Genomic DNA, 24,048 nt, shown 5'->3' on the forward strand with positions numbered 1-24,048 from the left:
AACATTAAATATCTAACCCAGGAGTCTGCAACATTTTGGATCCAAAGAGATGCAGAAGGACTAAACCAGGACCTTACTAGAACTCCATCAGACTCTTACACTTAAACAGCCACATCTCCTGCACAAAGACTCAAAGTGCATCAAAGAACCGCAAGAGCAGGGGTAACCTACAGGTCGCAGATCTAGGCTATACTTAAGCATCAGGGTACCACTGTGCTCATATGCTCTTGCCCTTACCAAGACATTAAAACTTAAGGTGCCAATCTAGAAAGGCCCCATTTCACGTTTTTGCTATTATGGCATTTTGTACAGTTTATGGTCACAGGAGAACACTTTTCACACTTAATCACAGATCTGTGCCTGAACTAGAAGACAATATCTCAGCCCGTTGCGAGAGTAGGAGACTGAAATCATATTTTAGGGAGCCATAAGAGCTTATAAAAATGGCTCATGATGGATGTTGAATGATGAGTACTCACGAGAGGGGGACAATGATCAGATATGGCCCGTTGAGCCTCTTGTACTCCATCAGGTAGGTGATAAGGCCGATGGTTTGGATGGTCTTGCCAAGGCCCATCTCATCAGCCAAGATACCGTTCAGATTGTTATTGTACAGTGACACCAGCCACTCCAAGCCTTGGATCTGAACACACAAAAGTAAAGCAGTCTGCTCAAAAATACACATTACAACACCATTTAACTTCTCCCATGTTGTCATCTATATCGTTGCTAGACCTTCACAGAAGTGTTTTCATAGTGGTCCTGCAGGAGATTTTAATTGTCATGGTGGCATTTTGCAGCCTGTCAAAATGCACGCTCATTTATGGTTGGGGAAAACAATTACTGGGCCAGTACACGGCAAAGGGCATAAACCCACTGGCAGCAGCAAAGTCAGGAATGCCTACCAATTATCCACCGCAGCCAAGTACTTCATAGTAAATGCCAATAAAGAGAATAACCAAACGTCATCAGGATGTAAATATTGAGTAAAGCATTTTTCTAATCTTAAAGCTGCCCTCAGCTATGTCTTTTTGATTTTTATTTGGTCAGTATGTGGAGTATTGGCCATACCACCTTTGCTCTGCCCCGATCTCGTCAGACCTCGGAGGCTCAGCAGGGAAGAGCCTGGCAGTACTTGGATGTTAGACGTTGGCGAATGTAGTGAGTGAATGAGTGGTTGGTGGTGGTCGGAGGAGCCGATGGCGCAGACTGGTCGTCTCACTTCCGTCAGTTCCATAATAGTAGCTTACCGCCACCAAGTATGGAGTGAATGAATAATGCAGTGTGAAGCGTCTTTGAGTGTCGAGAAAAGCGCTGTGTAGTAGTAGTAGTAGTAGTAGTAGTAGTAGTAGTAGTAGTATTATTTCACCCACGCCCCTCACTCCCCTCCACACGTTGCTCTGATCGTGGATTCAATGAGATACGGAAATCTCATTAATCTTGTGCACAACACACATTTATATTATATACTTATAATACATATTTATTAGCTAAACTGCAACTTACATGCAAGTCTTTGAGTTTGTGTTTTTTGTTTTGGCATTTAGAACATAATGCTTCCATGTAGAGCTGTGAGGTGGGGGAGGTGCGGCGCTGGTCTACTTTTGCAGGGAAAAGTTAGCTTGCTGTTTAAAGGTGGGAGTAGCTGAGGGTAGCTTTAAACAATTTGTGACTGAACCTATTGAACCAATTACTTTTGTGCTGACAATTTCCTCTAAGTGGCACCATCGATTTTATCTCATTGAAGACAGCCCCCCATAAATCAGATGTACCAGACTGTGACCAGATGGAAGGAGGAAAAAGGCGTTAGTGCACCTACTGTACTTGCAATTTTCTAACACACTTTTCTTTACTCCCCAATGATACTTTGTGATGACAAAATAAGATTTATGAGCTCACTCTACATAAACAGAAAATTTCATAATGAAAATCATGAATGTTGTATTTAATTACTGACTAACTTTCATTTCCAAAGAAGAGTTTAAAGCCAAGTGGAGAAAGTATTCAAAATGATAAGGATTAAGAAATACTGAAAAGAAAGTGAATGTGCAATGAACCCCCTGGGGCATATGATGAGAGGGTCAGACGTACAGACCCCGAGGCAACCATTATGATGAGCTAAGAGCCCCGCCAAGAGACTTTCCAGAATGATAAGACACAAGATGAGTAGCTACTACAAAGTACCTCAAGTGATTCAGGCCCTGGTTTAATATTTCTATAAACACCTAATTTTCTACATCCGTATCCAATTATACCCCTGTCCACATGACAGGGCTCACTGCCGCTGCTTTTAGATTTATAGCATTTGAACATTTCCTTAACATTTCCATTTGAACGTTTCAGTGCGACCATGCAGCAGCGTATCATTATCATGTCAGTTCAACATAACATTGTGCAACTCGCATGGATTTTGATATTATAAGAGACAGTATAAGACTTTATCAGCACATGATTAACTGAACAAAGAAAGCTTCACTGGTCTTCAGTCAATCTCTCCGTCCTCTGGCCCTTTGTCCTTTATAGGGTCAGAGGACAGAGCCCCCTTAAAAGAGCAGTATCTTCTCTGTCGGCATTTGTTTACCTCCGCTGCGTCGGGGCTTATGGGAAATGAAGTTCTATTGTCTTTAATACAATTTATTGGCGAGCCGGTTATAATATAAGTTATTAATCATGTCGGGGGCAAATAAAGATCTCGTGGGCCAACTCCGGCCTGCGGGCCTCGTGTCTAGCATGTATGTTCTGATACAAGAATCTTTGTAAAAATAACTATTTTAGGTCTTACCTTATCCTAGCTTTGAGCATAATTTTTTTTTAAACCGGAGTACCGGAGGAAACCCAAACCTATTTGGCACGGTTTGATGTCGGGCATGGAGAAAAACAGCTTTAATTGATAACAATGGCTGAGAGGTAAGTCTCTGGTACTACAAGAACCACCAGCCTAAAGTAAATGACAGGGGTTTAAAGTTCCACGGGCAATAGTAGCCGGGGAACTATTTAACCTGTATCCTGCCATTCATCCTGATACGGGGGCTAGGGTTAGGGTTAGTTAACCCTAATCAGGATATGATTAGGGTTAGGAACAGCAAATGTAATGTAAGTTGTGTTTCACTCACACAGATCTCACACATATTCTTAGAAACTAGAAGGTCTTGGCTTTCAAATGAGGTATTACACTGGCATATAGGTTGTAAGCGCTTTGAGATTTATGATAGTGGTAGTTTGTGGTGGTTTATCAGTATCTTCACACAGACACGATCAACTACAAAAGGTAAAAACAATGAAACAATGACTAAAGGGTTTTGGCTGAAGCAAAAAACTTATCTAAAGTGATATTTATATTGAATTTAGATATAAATAATTGTTAACCCTAACCCTAAAACTAATCCTAACCCTTAGGTGGCAGTTGACAGGTTCATTTCACTGCAATTAAAAAAAACAGACACCTTCACCTGCCGTAAAAAAAAAAAAAAAAATGTAGCTGCACAGGTCAATGTAGCAGCCGACCATTCAATCAAGCCACGCGACCCTGTTGCCATGGACACATGCTTTGCAGAGCAGAAAATATGCTTCTTTTTTTAAACAGTGCTTTTAGTGTGAGTGAAATATGCGTACCATGACGTCAAAAATCTGTTTGAACAGTAGGCCCATAAAGATATCTTTAAGTTCAATATCCCAGTATGTGTAGCCTTATATCCAATATGTTACTTTGCCTCTGACATATATAATTAACAGTTTTGGAAAAAGAAAATGCCAAAGACTTCACTGTAAAATGAAGCTGATAAGTACCTGGTAGTGTTTGAGTGTGCCATTGATCAACAGTGAAGACTGCTTGTCCACTTTCTCCATTACTGCATGAGCCACACCATAGTAGGACTGTAGGGTTGGCCCTGCATCAACACAGTACTCATCATCCACGTCCTGCTTGGCAGACCTGAATATATTCATAGAGCAAAAAAAAAAAAATACTTGTTGACTATAGTAGCAGGTATAGACTTCATCTAGGATGAAAGGTAATACTGTACTCAATAATGTTCTTGGCATTTTTCCCAGGCACAGTTATCTTCTTTTCTTCATCTCCCTTGGCTGCTTCCTCTTCCTCCTTATAAGGAACAAAATAAAGTGTGTCCATAAAATACACTCAACCAGCAATAAACCAGCCACAAGGCGCCTTTGAATTATAACATCTTTTCAGGAACATGACACAAGCAGTTGCAGCCCTCTAGTGGTCATTCATTTGTCTAGTTACTACAGTATGTAGTTTTTTAAATTAAAGGAATTTAATTTAAGGAAATTTCACTGACCTCTTCTTCGAATTCAGAGCCACTCTCTTCACTGTCGGAACGCGGAGCAACTTCATAACTATTAACATTTAAGAGACAAAACCAAAGAATATTTTTTGTCAAACAAGATATCAAAATGGCTGATATGAGATGTTAAATAAAGCTAACAAAACGCTTACCCTGGATTCATTTCCAGCCAGGCCTCAAGCTGGCTGGACTTGGGAGCGTCTGTTCCCTGCAAAACCTTCCCCGTCTCCGTTTGAATGACTTTGACTGGAAGTTCACTCATCTGGCTGCTCTCGTCCATCGGCTGTACCATGCACAGAGCAGAATTTCAAAACATTAATTTATTGAAGAAGGAGAAAAAAAGTGGTTGTTTGAAATGCACAGTAATTACCTCTCCATCAGGTCCAATAACACTGGTGCCTTCACCATCATCTGCCTTCTACAAAAGATATGGACAATCAGGTCACGACAATACAACATGAGTGACTATGGACATAGCTGATGTTTTATGGGCTCGAAACGACAGCGACTGGCAAAAACCAACACGCGGGACTGCAGCGGCTAAGGGAAGCCACACACATCCCGCTGGATCCAGCATGGATCACAGATTTGTCGAGCGATGAAAGTGGGCGGTAATTTTAGCTACACGGTGTGGAGATGATCGATAATCATTGATGATTGATTTAAAAGGGGAAAACACTGAATTCGAAGACGATATATGTCAATATATGTCAATTAAACCCTCTTAGCAAGGGTTTAATTGACAAAATAACGATCTGATTGGTTGCAGTACCTGTCGCAAAGCGCGAGGAGGGAGGATTATTCAACAAGAATTCATAAATGTATCCACTTCAAATTAATAAATGGAGCTTTCATTCATTTGAAAGTTTAGAAAAGAAATCTTGTACTTCTGTATTGTCACCTTCTTTTTCTTTTTTTTCTTCTTCTTATCTTTGGCGGCTTGAGCAACTTTATGTTCATACACCAGAGTGGTGAGATTAGCAACATATTCATCAGTTTGCTGCAGCAAGTAGGCCAGACGTTTGTCTTTCTTTTGGTCAATTAATTTTCTGTAGCCTTCTTCATCTTCTGCCTGTAAAGCCAAAGTATAACAATTGAATCAGTTTTCACTCATTTTCCACACAGCTTTGTTCACTATAGCCTAATTTGTTCTTCTTTTGTACCAACCATGAGTCTCCTCATTCTCTCCTTCTCAATCCTCTCAGTTTCCTTCTTCTGCTCTCTCTCCGTGTTGGTGTGCCATGTGGCGATCGCTCGAGTCAGTTTCTGGATTTTGCCAGTGACTGACCGATGGTATTCTTTAAAGTCTTTTGCATGCTGAAGGATGCTGTTCAGATATTCCTGAAACAGAAAATATTAATTTATTAACATATTTTAAAATCATTTTAAAATATCTAAAAAGTTTACCTGATGTTTTTGCCTGCGTTTCTTTTCTTGCTCCAGTTTTTGCTGCTTCTCTAGTTTCTCAGTCATACGTGCCTCCCTCAGTGTTTGACGCTTACTGCGTCTGTAGGCCTTAGAGTTGAGGGCGGTCTCCAGGGTTGTGTCTCGCCTCATACAAGCCACGACATCTTGTCTCAGCTGTAACAGATTTGTAATCATCATTTTGATTTAACAATTAGGGCTGTTAAATTAGGAATGACGAGCAGGTTGTATACTTTGTATCCCAAAGGAGACAAACCGCTGTTTTCAGTAACATTTCAATTTGAATGTTATGATAAAGTGTGGAGCCCTATTGAGCTGTTGCATGAGCAATTTCCAGTTTTGTAATCTTATTCAGACTTGCACAGTACACATTTGATTTGACCAGTACCTGGCGCTGAAAGTTGAGCAGACGCAGTGCTTTGAGCTCCACAGTTGCTTTAGATCTCAAGTCAGGAGGCAAAGAGCCGGGCAAACTTTCTAGTTCCTGGATACGATGTGCAATTCTTGCCTGCAATCTTGAAGAGGAGTTTGAAAACAAATTACAACTGCCCATCTGCACATACAGTACATAAACATATTTAGTGTAGTGCTGGACATGCTTTGTCACAGTGAGAGACAAAGCATGGGTTAGATGGTTGCTGTGCATGTATGTGTCACAAACACCACTGATTCTCCCTTCAATATTATTGGTTTCTAGTCTTCTTATTGCATGCATTTGAAAACATATTGTAAACATGTGTGCATTAAATTCATCAACACAAAAACAGAATGCAACGGCACAGATGAATTTGCACTGATGCATGGTTTGTGCAATGTGCAATCACATAGAAGTGGGAAAACTAATTGGCCCAATCCCACATTCAAAAGGGTAACAATGGGTTCCAAGGCCCCAGATAAGCATTAAATTAATTTGTTTATGTTGTAACAGAGACGTGGAATTAATTATGCAACTTTTGTGTCGCGTTGCTGCACTTGCACACACACCAGTGTCAGCAGTTGGAAATGCGGATTCACCAGTGAAAAACAGAATAAGTCACTGTAGATAAACACAATACATTTTTTAATATGTCAAAAAGAGGGCTCCAAACTAACAATATTGACTGATTTGTGCTGGCTGCTATACCCGAGGAAAGAGTAAAGGAAGTGAAGGATTTGGATCGTGATCTACAGCCTGTTCAATGGCCTTTGGGGGTACAATAATGCACCCACACCAATTTCAACTTCAAGATAACAATTCAGGACAGAGACCCCACCAGACAGAACATTCTCTCCACAGTGCGTTCAAAGCAATCATCAAAGGCTACCTGTACTCTCTTTCTTGTAGTATTCCCACTGGATCCAACCCTTGGGGTTTCTGGATTGGGGTGACTCGGTTCTGCTTCTGTTGCATCTGGAGCATAGGGGACACTTGCTGAGCTGAGGGCTGGGGTGTCATGGAGCTGCCTGGCACAGGCCCAGGGACACCAGGGGCCTGAGGAGGAGCAGGAGACGGTCTCCCACCAACAGCTGGAGTCAGGAGCTTCTGCGGAGTATTCGGACCATCCCCGCTCTGACCTGGACAGCAATGAATCATCATCATATGTATGCAAGCAAAAATGTTTATTCTATCCGATTTAACACTTTGGGAAGCTGAAAAGATAAATAACAATCAAATTTGATTCAGGAAACTGACTGCTTGAATATTTCAGAAATTTGTTTATGTCGCATATTGAAAGTTATACTTACTCTGCCAAAAACAATAAATAAAAATGTGCAACAAAAATATTTTTTGGGAAATTTCATATTTATTGTATCACTATCACTATCACTACTATCACTATTATTATTACTATTATTATTACTACTATAATTATTATTACTATTATTATTATTATTATTATTACTATTATTATTATTATTATTACTATTATTATTATTACACCACCAATTAAGTGAGAAAATTATTACAAACTTACCTTCTGGCCAAGTCTTTGGTCCTGCACTCTGGCTGTGCCCTTGCATTGCTGGTGTGGTACAAGGACTTGATTGCGGACCAGCCATAGGTGGAACACTCATTCCTTGCAACACAAACATGTATCAGTTTAGATAAGACACACTATAAATGAAAAGTATTTTTGTAAAAAACAACAAATAAAAACACATACCTGATCTGTTAAAAGGACTAGACCCAGGTGCCTGTTGTGGCTGCTGTGGTTGTGGCTGCTGTTGCATTGTGGGAAGACACCTTTTGCCTTGAACTGCCAACTGAAGATTTTCAGGCAATGGCTGCCCTCGGCCCAAGATTTTATAGGCTAAAATCTGAGCTCGCAGCTGTTGTAGCTGAACTGGACTGAAAGAAGAGGGCACACGGCTTGGCTGGCTCATACCTGTCATGCTTGGCCCCATTGTCCCCTGGGGGTCCAATGGAATCATGGGACCAGACTGTGAGGGAGGCATGTGAGGAGGTGTGGGTCCTCCACCACCTGACATAGGGCTAGAAGCATGCTCATGGACTCCAATGGGTGATGGATGAGGAGACATGTATCCTAAATCACACAGAATAAAAATAAATCTTAGAAATCTCAACTGTAAAAATGTATGGATTTGTAAATTGCAGATTTTGAACAAATAACTTGATACCTTGGCTATGTGGGTCCATTGGGCTCTGTGGAGGACCCATACCACTATGTAAGGATCTCATTCCCACATTTTTCATGTGACCAAAGTGCATTGGATCAGCTATGGGCTTGTCATTCATCCCCTCTAAGGGCTGTAAAATAATATTTTATTGAAGACACATTACTTTTTTTGTACACTTTAACTTTCTATTAAAGAAATGTCAAAAACTATTTTGTCACCTTGTGCATCCCATACATGCCATCTTGAGAGTATTCTCCCTGGCTCTGCACACTGTGGGGAGCATTTGGAGTTCCAGGGCTGGGACTGGGTCCCATCATGCTGTGAACAGAACCTGGGGAAGGGTCTGGACCTGGGGACAGGCCTGCCCCTGGGGACGGGCCAGCATGGGACATTCCACCTGTTGTGTCTGGATGAGTGGACATCTACTGAACCGCCAAAAAGATGGCAGCCAGCTACGAATAAAACATTAAAAAAAGTACAATTCATTAGTAATCGTTGTAAATAGGCTTCATGATGTCTAACTCATTATTTCCCCAAATTACAAGTTGACAGTGGACTCATCCTTTTATTATGATGTACAGCACTTACAAAACTAACTGTTATTATATTGTAATACAGTGACATGCGCTAAAGTGACATGAGTGTCTGTGCACAACGTAATAAAGCTGTCACATAAAATAGCGGTCCGTGTCCGTGCTAGCACTGCACCCATCAGGTTAGAAAGTAGTCAATCAGATTGGGTCGTGGCTTCTACCAAACTGGTGGCCATCACATTAACGAACACAATTTAAGTTTAATGGATTTGGTAACTGCTTAACTTCACGATTTTAAATAACATCTGTCCTACATGATACAGCTGACAACGACATCAAGCGGATAATTGTCTGTTTTTCTCGAGCGGTGGGGAACTTCGCGCTAGCATTAGCTAACACCACAGCTAGGTTAGCATAACAAGCTATCCTGCAAGCTAATGGATGGCGTTGACCATTTTCAACTCTTGCCAGTGTCTAAATAAGGAAATTTGCACATTGACCTATAATGACTAATGCTATTACTTAATATCCGACTACAAAGCTAATAACCTAGCAGTTTACCTTTAGGCAGACGTGAGCCCAATTATGTGTCAATATTAAAATGTTTCTCCAAAATATGACTGCTGCTGCCCACAAGTTCACTCCCCCTCCGTGGTGTCTGCTGACATGTTAAATTATTTTATGTCTGGCCTTTCTGATTTGTCAATGTCACCGGAAATCCCGCCTATGCTCACGACAATAGGCTTCATCAGATGTCAATCATTTAGTACTTTCTCTTTTTGGGTGTGTAACGTTATGTAGTCATGACATAACTTTGTAACAGGTTCCTAAAGTGCCTACTATTTTTGAACGCAGCATATGGAGATGTGGGTCACACACACTTTACTATGCGGGATAATGCAAAAGATTTCTTTAACAAAGTATGACACGAAATGTCATATTTGTAAAAGTCATATTGCAAACTCACTAGCTTTATACATGTTAATGAATAATAGGAATTAACAGAGAATATAGATGAATGAGTAAAATCTGCAGTCTTCAAAATGATGGCCAACTGTATTATATATATATATATATGTCATATTTTGCTTTTAACAGAATGTCGTCAATATCGTCTTTATTTCTTTTGTGCCCTACACTCTGGCCAACACAAGGTGGCAGCATTAGATTTCCACAGGCGGGCTAAGCAGGCTATATTAGTGACTAAAATAATTACTCATGTAAGAGTAAAAAAATACCTGTTTGATCAAACTGAACATAAACGTCTGATTTACAATTTTACATATTATGTAAAAGAAAAACAAAAAGAAAGAAAGAAAGAAAGAAAGAAAGAAAGAACATGAAAAACAAACTACATGTATTTTATGTGTCAACATGAACATGCTTTTGCCACAAGATTTCCTCACAATTGTCTCATGTAAAGCGCTTGGTGACTATGTCTGTGAAAGGCTCTATATAAATAAAGATCTTCTTTTTCTTCACTGTGGAATGAATGACTTTTTTTTACTCAAGACTATACAACCTTATTTAGAATATTGCAGTGGAAGTAAAAAGTACCATATGGTAAAACTACTCTCAGAAGTATAATTACTTCAAAAAGTTACTCAAGTAGCCTACATGTAGTCCTACTTGAGTCAATGTAACCGAGCTCTAGGCGTGCTTGCCTCTTAATATTGGTTTAATCAGACTGTCGAGATTGGCTCATCTACACACATTGACAGGTCATAAGCTAAAACAATATGCCTTCTTTGGTGTGATAAACAACAGTTTTCATACAGTTTTGCCATTCAATGACAAATTAGGCCTATAAAATACAATATAATTTCATGATAGATTTTTACAGTAGTTTATACAGGCTAATACAATTTGCATACAGTTCTGCACAGCAGTTTTATGACATTAGAAACTTTTTTCTTTCGGAAAAATACACCTGCCTTCATGTTTTTATTTAAACATCTCAAAGCTGTAGGTGTAGTTTTTTTGCAATTTGGTTGTAATATTTTACCGGCAGTCATGGCTACACGTACACACTATAAACACAGGCCAAGCACTGCTTCATGTTTTCTATGGAATTTTGGCCCTCAAAAGAAGATTAATTCAAATTCACATGCATGCATTTTGTTCTTGACAGTTCATGCCCTCTGTAGGCCTGTCTCCTATGGAAGGTATACGGAGTTCCTGCATGTAAATCTTATCCAAATAAACAAAGCTAATTAACTTAGTGGTTGAGACCACTGCATCATTAGATTCAGTGAGCCAGGAAAGAGCCTGCCCACAGTCATTTGACAGTGAAAGGTCTAGGGGTTGTGGCTTCCATTCACCTTGAAGCCCTCAGTAAAGGGCCCCGGTGGATCACCGGCATACTGACTTCTTATTCAAAGCCTGTCTTTTAAATGGATGAACTTAGAAAAGAACACATGCAAATGGTCATGTCATTTTGAGATCTGGGCGATAGGCTTCCACATCAATATAGTAAACCTGTGTTATCTTTGGATTTGCTGAATATAATATTTTATCTATTTAACTGATTTTATGTTTAAGTGATATATTATGAATTTTGGAAAATGTACAACTTTCTCATTTACAATGACCATTGACAAAAAGACGTTTATCTTCTTGTGCACTTTGTGTTGAGTCATGTGCAGGTGTGTGCAAACAATGGAGTGTTATATTTAGTTTTACATGAGCCACTTGCTTGTGACATGTTTGTTTTTCACTATGTTATCTGAGACCGTCATTTGAATAATGCTTACATTGTGGTACATCTAATGTTTTTCAAAGGTCCATCTATTTTTCTGAACAGAGGAACCAACAACAAAGCCCAACTCCTTTATTTCGCCTGACATTGACCAGTTTGGAAAACATTACTGAACTGAATTTGAGCTCCAATCTTATGTGTTTCCTTTAAAATAACAATTTGAATAGAATATTTTTTTCTCTATCTATCCCTTCTCTGACCAATTGCTTCCGTTTTCTTGCTGCCTGTTGTTGATCATCCTCTGATGAAAGGATTTCTGGTCAGATTTACAGTCAGGTGCAGTATGGACTTCATGTCCTGGTTCTGCTCTTAGCAGATAGAGAAGATGCACCGACTGAGCCCTCTCTGGGGAACAGTGTCCAGTCCGAAGTATAGTGCAGCAGTGAGATGTTTTTCCAAGATGGTGCCGGGGTCATGCAGGAGACCGAAAAGAGAGGAAATGCTGTCAGTGAACATCTCTTTGTAGTTGCCTTTGTTGCAGGTGCTCCGCCATTCATTTTAAAAGTGCACTGTTCAATATTACAACTTTCTGACATCTGCTGCCCCAAGATCCACCCAAGCAGCATATGACCAGGAAAACAGCAAGACAGTGCATAGCTTTGTCATGGTCTCAAACATGCAAAATCATCATCATCATTCGTAAAGCACTTAAAGGTGCAGCGGTGGCGCAGCAGTTAGCACTCTTGCCTCATATCTGTTCTTTAACATGTCCCGACCAGATAAACAACAAATATGCCATGCGTTGACCACTTTGAATTAGCTTTAGCTTGGATGTGTGTCGTGTGTGTCGCAGCAGCTGCAAACCTGAATAAATGATACATTTTCATTTATTTATCCCTAATCAATAAAATAAATAACTGTATCTGCTGAGATCTGCTTCAAAATTCTTTTCTTTTTTTTTTTCCAATATTGTGTCCTCAGTGATGGTCTCAGCCATTTCAAAGTTCAGAGCATCACAGGCCCCTTACAGAACCAAACATGCCTCCCAACAAGAGTTTACTCCATCGTTTTTAATTAATTAATATAAATATAAATGTACCAGCACTTAAAACAGACTCAAAGTTTATTCAGTCAAGTACATTAATCTCCATACACAATTTCTGAGCACCAATTAAAATGGCAAATTGACAATTCACATATTCTGGTCTAGCCCTAGGCAGTCTGCCCACCATGTACTATAAATATTTTTGTTGTGTTCTGATGTTTGATTTTAGACAGTCAGGCTCATGTATATTTTGTATGGTGTTAAAAAAATAGATATTTTGCATTCAGAATTGGCAGCCCTTGGGCCATAGTGTTGGACTGTTGTTTGTGATGTTACAGATCAGGAAGGAATACAACAATATGGAAATGATCTGTGAATGCATATCAAAAGTACTGTGCTTGCTTGAAGCCAGACAAAACTCGTTGTATGTGGTCTTGCTTTAAACATGTCTAAATTCAGAATAATAAAGCTGTGTCTGCTTGAAACTGGATGAAACATGTGAAATTGTGCCGAGTGCTGAACTTGGCTTCTTTAGTGACTCAATATCTTCTCATTTTTTTTCTCCTTCAGATTGTAACAGAGGGCTCGGTAGAAAGCGTAAAGCCGGCATGTGTTTCAAACTTGTCACAGTGAATCTCTGCTTCTCTGGAGATGAGGTCAGAGCCTGACTTTCTGCCCACCATCAGAGCAATCCCAGTCCGCATGTGTTAAATGTTAGGGCCATCGCAGACCCCACTGCATCCACTGAAACATGTGGCTGTGCGCACTTAAAGTGTTCAGAAGGAACAATATGTCAGACTCTATTTGCACAGGTATAGGTCTTTTGGGGCAGGACTCTTTGAACTGCAGTTGGGGAAAAAAAGATGGTAAAGCCTGGTGTGTGTAATATCCATGCTATGACTAATTGCTTGTTTCCACATCGGACAATAACCAGTGCAGCGTCTTCAGTATCCTTTAGTACTTTTACGTAATGTACTAAATATATAAAAATGCATTATTGCTCATTATAACTGCAGCCATTTATATGTTGTGTCACTAATATAAAATAAATAAATAGTGACAATAAAAAAAATATTATGTGCTTTCATTTATTCGCATTTTTGCAGAATACTTTAGTTATGCCCAGTAAATAGAAGTCCACTACCACTGATAACAATGCTGTGCAATTACTTTCAGGCCTTATTGATATGCCTGCCATACCACCCAGGAAGACCGACAAGTAATTTGTTTGAAATAGCGGAGAGAATAGGAGAAAAGATGATAAAAGTGAGAAACTATATGGTTTTCGGTCATCAGACAAATAGTGATGCAAATGACCGTGAATGTAATTCCCACAAATGCATCAAAAACGTTCTCTATAGTTTGAAATGACTCTGTCTCTGGTTCTGATGTGATGTTTGTGTGTGTCAGTGCTGTTAACAGCCTTTGCCCTTTAAGTGGTTTTAAAGTAGGGGTCAGAAGCCAGGCTTTAACATGCCCCGGGTATGTAGCAGCACCATGTGTTTCGGAAAACATTTTGGTGACATCTTCTTTGTTGCCGGGTGTTTCCTTTTGCTTTCCGCCGTAAAGAGGCAGTAAAATGCTTCGAATCAGGCCATTTCTGAAGCAGTTTGGATTGTTTAGTTAAATATGATTTGATACAAAATGCCACGGGTTTGTCTTGGAACAAGTAAAAACTGCAAAAGCTCAAGATTCAGCGTTTGGGAGCTGATGCTTTGTCATTTAAGCACCAGAGATCTTTTATGAAAGGTTTGCAAAAAATAAAAAATCAACCATGTGAGTCTGAACTAAACTAAAATGATAAAGTCTTGGATCAGTTTTGCTGCCATGTGTCTTTCTTACAGTTCACTTATTATTGAAATAAGTTAATTAAAGAACAACTGTGACATGTATTATAACAAAGCCACCGCACCTAGAATACACTTACCAAAGCTCTTACAGTTTACCTTTCAGAGCGAGCTTAGTGAATGACAATCGATCCTTATAATGTTTACGTATGGACTTGAAATAACATATGATTCAATATTGACTTTGAATGCTAGTTTTTTCACCCTTTGTCTCGTTTCACAAAACACGTATTACTATTGAAAATCAATCCTCAACCCATCCATATAACTGCCTCACGTTGCTCACTGTAGATCTTTGTATTGTACCTATGCCTTTTGACATTTTTCAGCCATTATTGAGGCAATGAAAGATGTGCTTTTGACAAGTGGGATAAGGTGCTGCCTATAGATACTCAAACCTTTATCTTTCCAGCAGAGGCTCAGCACTCACTTAAGAAGGACAATAGATGCTATGAGTATTTAGTTGTGAATCTAGCACTGTGGTATTTTGCCTGGCACTGGAAACTAAACCTCAATGAAAGCACCAGCAGTACAAGATTTCTGTGCGCACAAAGCGGCTGTCAAAATGCCCCACCTCTGCTCTCAAGCTTTTCACACACACAATCCCTGCTGCCTTTCTTCGGAGTGAAGAAGTCATTGTGCGGTTTCTCCCAGGGCACAACTTTAATAACTTGTTCACCCTGAGCTTAGAGGTCCTGTGATAACTTGTCACAGGAAACTTGTTACTTCAAAACTATGTTTGGATAAATAATACGAGAGAGAAGATCATTGAGAGCAATCTATATTCATTTGCTCAAATATTTCCTGTCATATTTATAATGTCTTATTTTACAGTGATGTGCGATTTTAACGACACTGAATAATTTTCCCTCCATTGGTACACAGCGGAATTGGTCACTATTCCAAGTCATTGTTTGGGTATCACTTTGGCAGGGCTTGTGCTTTTATTTATACTATGGTCAGTGAGAATTCTATTGCTAACATGGCGTGCATTATTTTCATATAACCACACAACTAGTCCGGCAACAGATAAATAAATGGGCAATGTGGAGGCGTGAACTGTCGGGCATTATACCTTACATATGCATATGAAAGGATTTGATGCTTTTGGAAATATGACTTATTTAGAAGGATAACAAAAGTTGCAAGTTCATCAGTTGCATAATTATCATTTAATTTCAATGAAGCAGCCATTTTATTGAAGAAATGTTAGGCAGAAAAGTTATTTTTATTTGAATTTTTAAGCTGCTGACAGGAAGTGACATAGATAAAGGTAAAATTCGGCAACAGTTTAAAGCAGTACTGAGTAACTCTTGCCCCTAGAGGCCATAAGCGCAACTGCAGGTGTCGTAGCAAGTTACGATTTTTTTTTACTTATTACTTGTCTTGGAGAGTGCTGACAGGAAAGGCGGATGGAGAGAGGGATATTGTACATCCAATTATACAATGGAAATATTTTTTTTCACTCAAACTTGGCTGTAAATACTGTTTAAAGTGACGTTTGCCCGCAGTTAGCTTTGCCCGTATGTTAGCTTCTTCTTCGTGATTCCATTAGTGTGTATTGGTTGCTCCGGTCCGGTGGCAGTCAAGTTGCAAACATGGTTTTCTGGCCAGAGACACCAGGGGGAGATGAAAGACCCTTCAATCATCCCATAAACACTTGTATTACCCCCAAAGGGACTACGAAAAGGATTTATTAAGGTAAACACGTTACTTAGTACTGCTTTAAAATGCTTTGCCTTCATCTTTGTCACTTCCTGTCAGTGTCCAATAAGGAAGGGAAACTATAAACATCACAAAAGAGGCCAAACTAAAGAAAGCTGGGTCCAGTCTTTAGCAAAATCTTAAATATAATTGTGTTAACTATGTTTTAGTTAAAAATGTGTCTAATGTGTCATATGCACTTTAATGCACTTCGGGTCGTGGTGTTCTTGACTCTGCGTCGTGCAATAAAACTGTATAATGCACGACTCGTGGTTGTTTAACCCTTACAAGTACACTACCAGTCAAATGCTTGGAGACGCTTTTTTAGAAATTGTTTTTTCTTTTCTTTTAATATTACATTGTAGTTTCTCACTGAAGACATTGATTTATGAATGAACACAGAATTATATTTTAAACAAACAAAGTTGAGATAGATTCTTCAAAAACGCTGCCTTGTGCTTTCATTACATCTTTGCATTTTGATATTTTCTCAATGAGCAACACGATCACTTCAGCGACTGTTAAACCATTTCAGGTGACGACCTTATTATATGAAGCTCATGAGAACCTGCCAACATATTTTCAATTATTTCACCCTTTTTCGTTTCCTACATCATCCCATGTGTTCATTCATAGTTTAATGTCTTCAATAAGAATCACACAATGTAAATAATGTTGAAAATAAAGAAAAGCCTATGTATAAAAAATATTTACAAACTTTTCACAGTTAAAGCAAAACTAAGTAACTCATGTCCCTGGATGCCATAAGGGCCACTGCAGGTGTCATAGCATGTAACATTTTTTTTTTTACTCATTTATTGTCCGTGAGAGTAAAGAGGCCTACTATGCTGACAGACAAGACAAAGGGAGAGAGGGATATTATGTCACAAACCAATTTTTTTTCACTCAAACATGGCTGTAAGCATTGATAAAGTGGCAAAAGGCGGAGGTTAGCTTTGCCTGTTAGCCTGTTAGCTTCTTCTTCGTGATTCCATAAGTGTGTATTGCGCCACCAGGTCGGTGCAGGGAAAGTTGCAAGTGTGGTTTTCTGGCCAGAGACACCAGGGGAGATGAAAGACCCCCCAATCATAACATCAACACTTGTATTACCCCCAGAGGGACTACGAAAAGGATTTATTAAGGTAAGGTCTTGGCAGTCAAAGTGTCCACCATTACTACAAAAATGCCGTGCTCAAAAAATTTCCAGTCAAAATGAACCCTAAACCCTACCCCCGTATAATGCTCATGAGAAATACGACTTTACAGTGTATTCTCTAGAGCTAAGGACTCTCAATAGCAATGTACACTACAATGTACTGCTGTTATACCCTTACAGTTTACCCTCACAGTGTAACAACAGACCCTGAACTGACCCTAAATCAGACAAAGCACAGTGACTTGTTATGATAAACTCTACTGACTCTGTAAAGATGCTCTTTTCTTCCATCCGGCAATCTCGGGTGAATCTGTATGCAACACCTTTTTACATTTTAAGGTCAACACTGTTAATTCAGTCAAATGGCCTGGCGGGAACTGCCCCTGCTGACAGCCCAGATCGCGCGTTTTTGTGTTGTCTGATGCTTTTCAAATATTGGGAGTTCACTGTAACACGGTGTGACTTAACAGGGAACAGGTGGACCTCTTTAAGCTGTAAGAAAAGAGCAAAAGCATAACGCGGCCCCTGTGGCTCCCTAAGTGTGCCCTCATTTGCCATACAAACCCGCATATATCAGGGTTATAATCATTAACAGCCAGTTCACTCGGAGTTCACCGTGCACTGGAGCCCTGTGGAAGGTGCTCCTGAGTGGGATAGTTTTGGTTCCCTCACCGCAGAGACAGGCCAAATGTTATGGTTTCCTTGTTTCACACAGCTCAGTGGCGACGATTTCCTTTCGCTGCGCGCAGAAATCAAACGGGATAGGATTGCAAGTAATGGCTTATTCCTGCACAGCTTTTTCTTGCGGATAAAGCCCAGCGCTGAAAATGTCCCTCAGTGGCAAAAGATTTAATATGCATTACACAAGGTACACTAGAATTTTTATGTATCGCTTAGTGCTCCCCAAGGCGCCATTGACCCTCTTTGGCCCAAACTAATGATGAAATCTTCTATCAAATAACAGCAGGGATAAAAACGTTGGTATTCTATGGCGACATATTGTCTTCTAAACAAACCATAAAAATTTTGTAATGTCATAAATACAGCAAACACAAAAGGTTTTACTATCTCAAAAGTGCTCTCTCTTTTCTGTTCTTATATTTGTGCCATCGGGCATTAACAAACCATTATTTTCATCTAACTGATTCAAAAATCATTTTCATAGCTATAATCTAAAGCTTATGTTAACTGGAAAGCACAGTGCTGAAAATTTGATGTAGCATAACACAACACAACTCAATAAAAGATCTCAGCTGCCAAGGCATTAGTCTATTATTGCAGAGGAGAGGGAGTCCCAGGACCTTGACATATTGACACCCCACGTAAATATGAGAAAAGACTGCTGTGGGGGGAAACATCTCTGAAAATCCATTGGGGTGAGCTGGTCTCTCCCACATTTTCAGTAGGAGTACAGTTAGGGCACTGCTATGGCCACATCTTGGTTACATCCGAAACCAGTGAATTGGTAAGAGAGAAGCCTAGAGCTGTCATAGGAAGGAGGTAGGGAAAAGAGCTAACTATCATATACCTTTTTTAGCATAGGGACCTTCGGCGATTAGGAGCTATGTGCCATCCAAATTTATTTCTGTGTGTATTCAATTAAAGTCAGTGGCAGTGGAAGGAGTGTTTTTGTAGTCCAATGCTATATTGGTAATGTAGTTTTTTCTGAAACAGCTGCTGGTGATGTCACTTCCCCTGTGATTTCCGCCCTGGCTAATGACGGTTGGATTGGGCAAATGCTGCTGAAGCTCTTGTTCCTAACTGCATAGGGATCTAACAGTTGACCTTACCACGCCATAAGTGTTAGGACTGAAAGGATCAGGACATAGAAGCTACGTATTTGAGGGTTTCGGATGGAGCCCTTGATTTTGAGAGGTCCTCTGGAAGAGAAACAGTCCCAAACCATTCAAGTCTCACCCCCATTTTTGACTTTGATGATACTTTTCCTGACCACAGCACACTTTTACTTTGGAAATGAAAGATTTCGAGGGGAAAAATCAAGACTCATCAGTTTGTGTTTAGGCGAGAGCAGGGGCTTCCTTTGAGCAACTGTTCTCAATAATTGTTGGTGAAGAAAGTGAGAATTGATGGACTTTTGGAGTCCAAGACCCAAATAACAGCATTTCCCAGTTAGACACATCCTTTGCAGGTTATTTCATAGTGAAATATGGCCCATGTGAAACCTCATATTCAAAAACCAACGAAACAAGAAGTGATATGAATGAAAAATTATCTGTTTCTAGCCAGAGAAAAAAAGAAAAGCTTCAAAAGGACTTTCTTATATAAATTCATGGGGTGCCAATAATTGCGGCACAGTTTTTTTTGGTCATATTTATAATTGGTGCCAATATTTCTTTATGACCCTTCATGTTACTATTTCCATGACATTTAGCTATGCACTCTTGACTTTTTGAGTGCCTCTCTGTTGTTTCTGCTGTTCTTTTGTGCTCAGGTCATTCTTAGCATCTCACAAAAATCACTGGTCCAAATTCCTGCGCATGACTGCATGGTGGTTAAACAAACACACTATGATCACTGCGACTCCAGATCCGACAATTACTTCTCTCATGATTGGCTAACCCTGAAATATGGGCCAATGACTAATGGGGAGTTTAGCAAGAAATCATCTCAAGTTTCAGCAGCAGTATTGACTCTTGATGTCTGAAGCCTGTGCCTTTGGTGATGAATGGCCATAAGACACTGTCAGCTTTGCTCCTCAAAAACTCCGAGTCATTCACTGTTGCTTTTGTGCGAGTGCTAATGAAAAGTGTCAGAGAAGCACGTAGTATGCCTTTGCCAGGAGAGTAAGCCGTCATGTCAACAGTGAGGCTGAATGGGAGCACTTGAGCGCATTATTTCGTGTTGTTTTACGGGGCGAGGTGAAATCTTTTATGTGGCTGTCTTCATTAAACCATGCGGTATTGTATTTTGTTTTGGGCCTGTGGAAACATGTTCTGAATTTCGCTACAAGGTACTACGCTATAGCCCAGGGTTTAAACTGCTAAATAAAACAAACATGGAATCAATCAAGGTGTGGCGAAGGATTTAAAAAGATTTATCAATACTATGCAGAATGTTGAGTGGCTTCATTCAAATATGACAGACACAGAATGTCACATAAAAGAGCTTAACTCATTTGTGGTTACATACAGGGCCAATCTCAATAAGGAATCTGTCCCTTAGAAATGATCATAAATGGAAAAAGTCATCTGAATGACTTGAATGCAGATCAAAATGTGCTCATGAGCAGCCAAAATGTTTAACAGCAGGTTATAAAAGCTGCACTGCTCACTCATTACAAACATTTCAGTGAAATTAAACTCTCTCTCTCTCTCTCTCTCTCTCAAAAAAAGAGAAATGCCGCATCAGTGGCTATGACAATATTTAGTGGGTAAACAGCTCTAATTCCTGAAAAGCTCACTGCCTGAACCTATTTACATAATACACTTCAACGTTCCACCACAACAGCCACTGCCTCTTGTTTGATGTCAAACAAGAAGTTCTGATGAAAGAAACGGTAGCCTTTATAACTGATGTTGTATAAATATGATAACTGCTTTCTGCGAGGGTTGTTTAATCTGAAGGCTATGCAAAGGCTATGCAAATTTAATTAAATGCGAGTTTAAAAAAACTCCCTCCAGGGGTAATACAAGTATTAATGGTGTCTCTGGCCAGAAAACCACAATTGCAACTTCGCTGCAATAGTGTGTATTGAGGCCTCAATACACACTAATGGAATCACGAAGAAGAAGCCAACAGGCTAACGGGCAAAACTAACTGTGGGTTAGCGCCACTTAAACAGTATTTACAGCCAAATTTGAGTGAAAAAAATGATCTCCGTTGTGTAATTGGATGTACAATATCCCTCTCTCCCTTTGTCTTTTTTGTCAGCATAGTGTTTACTCTCACGGACAATTAATGATTAAAAAAACGCAACATGCTACGACACCTGCAGTGGCGCTTATGGCCTCTAGGGGCATGAGTTGCTTAGTACTGCTTTAATAGAGGACGTCAATATGTTAGAATTGTCTGTTCCAAAGAGCAGAAATGTGTCTTTTAGCATCAGTAAAAACAGACACAACACCATTTAAAAATACCACATAACAAAAGAACAACATGAAGTACAGTGATAGAAATAGAGTTTGGATTAGTGATCGTGTTTCTGGAGTCTACCATGCAGAACAGGAAGATTAGATGACAGTAGTGAGTCCAACAAACTAAAAACAATAGTTTAAAACAACAGGATCTGTCACACTGCCAGAGCCTGGATGCAAATGGGATCAGGTGTCATTTCAAAACAATGCAAATCAAGTGTTAAGTCAAGCGTGGCGGTGGATCTTCCAAAGTGTCTCTTTATAAAAGATGCCCATAGCGAAAACATCCCACCTGAAATGAATAGCCGGGATTAACCCTGCACTTCAGTAGCTTCTGCTGCTTAGAAGCTTCCGGAATCGGCTGCGAGGCTCTGTAGACACTGGATCTGCTCTTTATAGGTTCTGTTAAGTCTGTGTATGAAGTCGGGAGTTCTGTAATTGCCCCCGTGGGACAGAGGCAGGAGCAGGGGGGGGGTAGATCACAAACAGGATCAGACGCTGAGCAGCTGCACAGGCTCTTGACAAATGCTCCACTGCCACATTCAGAGCGGCGCAATATGCTGCTTTGTTTGTGCAATACAGTAGATGAGTCAAGTAGACGCTCACAGCACATCTTTTTTATTGTTGAGACACCTATATCTTTTTTATCGTTTGACTTCATTTTAAAAGGATGTATATAACAGATTGTGTGAGGCACGGGACAGCTTAAGAGATTTAAAAACATGAGTCTAAAAAAACCAACACACAAATTGCACTCAGATATATTGATAAGAAACTACTTTATCTTCTCGGGTTACTGGTCGTAGTTTTGAAATGGCATCTCTATTTTGAGTTTTATGGCACAGAAGTTGAATATATCTGTTTCTTGGTTCTCATTGCGGCACTGTACTTTCCATGCAGGTATTTGGATTGTGAATGTGTAATGAATGATGTCCACACTGCACCAAGGTGGGCATGAATGGGGAACACTTTCAACATCTGATAGCAAAGATAAATACAGTGGAGAAGACTCTGTATTCTGCACGCTTTTGTAGTTTGTGTAAATATTCTTTAAAAGACAAGTGTGGTCTTTATCTTACAGGCAAACACCATCATGCTAACAACTATAGCATGAACTATAAACTGTCTTGTTGATTTGCAGAGGGGAAAATCTCCTGCCTTGCTTTGATCATGGCCACAGTAAGATGCCTGCTCACAAGTGCAGCTCAGACACCTGTGTTCATGTTGTTTGGCCATGCCTCACTGGACATCCATCACTGCGAGCTGAAAGACTGCCAAGGCCTCAACAACAATGATCATCACGGGCGTGGGAATATGCTTGGGATTTAAAAGTCATAATAATAATAATAATGTCTTCATGGACAAAAAGGAAAAAGCAGTAGATCATTTAGAATAATGCCAGGACAATGTGCATTGGCAGAAGTTGAGTCAATACATTTTGGAACGTTTAATAGAAGTGATAACCAAAAACTTAATGCTAAAGTTTACTTTATTGTCCCCGTAAGGAAACAATACTTGTGCATTGCTTCACAAAATAAAACTTTTAAAATGTATTTCTAATGACAGAACCATGGTTGTAGTTCTCAAATGTGAGGAAAATATTTCTGCTGTGGATTACAAAGACTGACCTTTGACTCCTATTCCTTCCCTCAACAGACTTCACAGCAGCTACAGTTAAAAGACGTCTGAACAAAGCAGTCTGCTTAATATGATTTATAGTGGCACAAAGTGCACTTCTAATCAGAGCTGTGAATGGAAGAAAAGGTGGCACACATTGAAGCACACATGTGAGCGAGGGCGGCAGCCTGCTGTGTGACTGATGTGCCGGTATTTCTGCATGTGAAACACATATACTTTATTGATGTGTTCACTGGCTTCACTGTCCTCAGTCTATAGGATACTGCAGCACATGTAAGAACTCTGCCTCTTTCACCAGATGGCCACCCAAATGGACCTAAACACACTTTAACACGCTTTTACTGTCTTCATCCTACATGCATGATGTCGCCATTAGCAGGAATCCGAACTGAAACAAAAGCATAATTACAATTAGACAAAGATCATGTCATTAGAGCCTTTGCAATATTTGACTTGCATGATGAATGAAGTTGTGATGTTTTGTGTTTTGTGTTTCTGAAAAGTGCATGTCTGATATGGTTGCAATGTGTGTTACTACAATACGTCCAAAAGTCCAGAGGAGAACACCTGTCCTGTGGCTATGTCCAACTCTGGAGTGAAAGGCCTTCATGAACCTTCACACAGACACGCAGCTCTAATCTTTCTGATCCAGAGGTGTCCAGTGTGAGATCGCTGCCCTTGGTCTGGATCCTCACTTTAAAATAGCCCCCCACCGAGCCTCTGTCCCAAAACAGAGTCCTCACGCCAAAAAAGTGCAGCCGGTGGAGCTCATGTATTTGCTGCTAATGTACGTTATCTCTCCTGGTTTTATCTTACCCAAGAATACCTTTGAAATCGAAATAGGATGATGTGATAGCAGGCTGTCAAGTGCAGAGCGGCGGGCGGAACCAAACGACTGTAGCGTCTCAGATGGAAAGAAGCGCAGAGGTCTCCGGGGAGCGATCTGTCTTGTCCTGAAGCTCTTGTGAAGTGCTTTTTAGTA

The 24,048-nt window shown here is 40.0% G+C and overlaps 1 protein-coding gene across 1 annotated transcript in view; it reads right to left on the reverse strand.

The window, feature by feature from the left end:
- Positions 1 to 9,538, reverse strand: part of smarca2 (SWI/SNF related BAF chromatin remodeling complex subunit ATPase 2) — a 28,606-nt gene extending 19,068 nt beyond the window's left edge. The window contains exons 1-16 of the mRNA XM_079577059.1: positions 9,446 to 9,538; positions 8,570 to 8,803; positions 8,352 to 8,481; positions 7,877 to 8,257; positions 7,688 to 7,789; positions 7,037 to 7,286; positions 6,121 to 6,247; positions 5,715 to 5,888; positions 5,475 to 5,648; positions 5,209 to 5,379; positions 4,678 to 4,725; positions 4,460 to 4,590; positions 4,302 to 4,359; positions 4,023 to 4,099; positions 3,787 to 3,931; positions 480 to 643 (exon numbers count right to left, since the gene is read on the reverse strand). Coding sequence (XP_079433185.1) covers positions 480 to 643; positions 3,787 to 3,931; positions 4,023 to 4,099; positions 4,302 to 4,359; positions 4,460 to 4,590; positions 4,678 to 4,725; positions 5,209 to 5,379; positions 5,475 to 5,648; positions 5,715 to 5,888; positions 6,121 to 6,247; positions 7,037 to 7,286; positions 7,688 to 7,789; positions 7,877 to 8,257; positions 8,352 to 8,481; positions 8,570 to 8,773 — 2,336 coding nt within the window. The 5' untranslated portion in view covers positions 8,774 to 8,803; positions 9,446 to 9,538. The remainder of the gene's footprint in view (positions 1 to 479; positions 644 to 3,786; positions 3,932 to 4,022; positions 4,100 to 4,301; positions 4,360 to 4,459; positions 4,591 to 4,677; positions 4,726 to 5,208; positions 5,380 to 5,474; positions 5,649 to 5,714; positions 5,889 to 6,120; positions 6,248 to 7,036; positions 7,287 to 7,687; positions 7,790 to 7,876; positions 8,258 to 8,351; positions 8,482 to 8,569; positions 8,804 to 9,445) is intronic.
- Positions 9,539 to 24,048: the final 14,510 nt, after the last annotated feature.

This window comes from Gobius niger (genome assembly GCF_951799975.1).
Source record: "Gobius niger genome assembly, chromosome: 1".
NCBI lineage: Eukaryota > Metazoa > Chordata > Actinopteri > Gobiiformes > Gobiidae > Gobius > Gobius niger.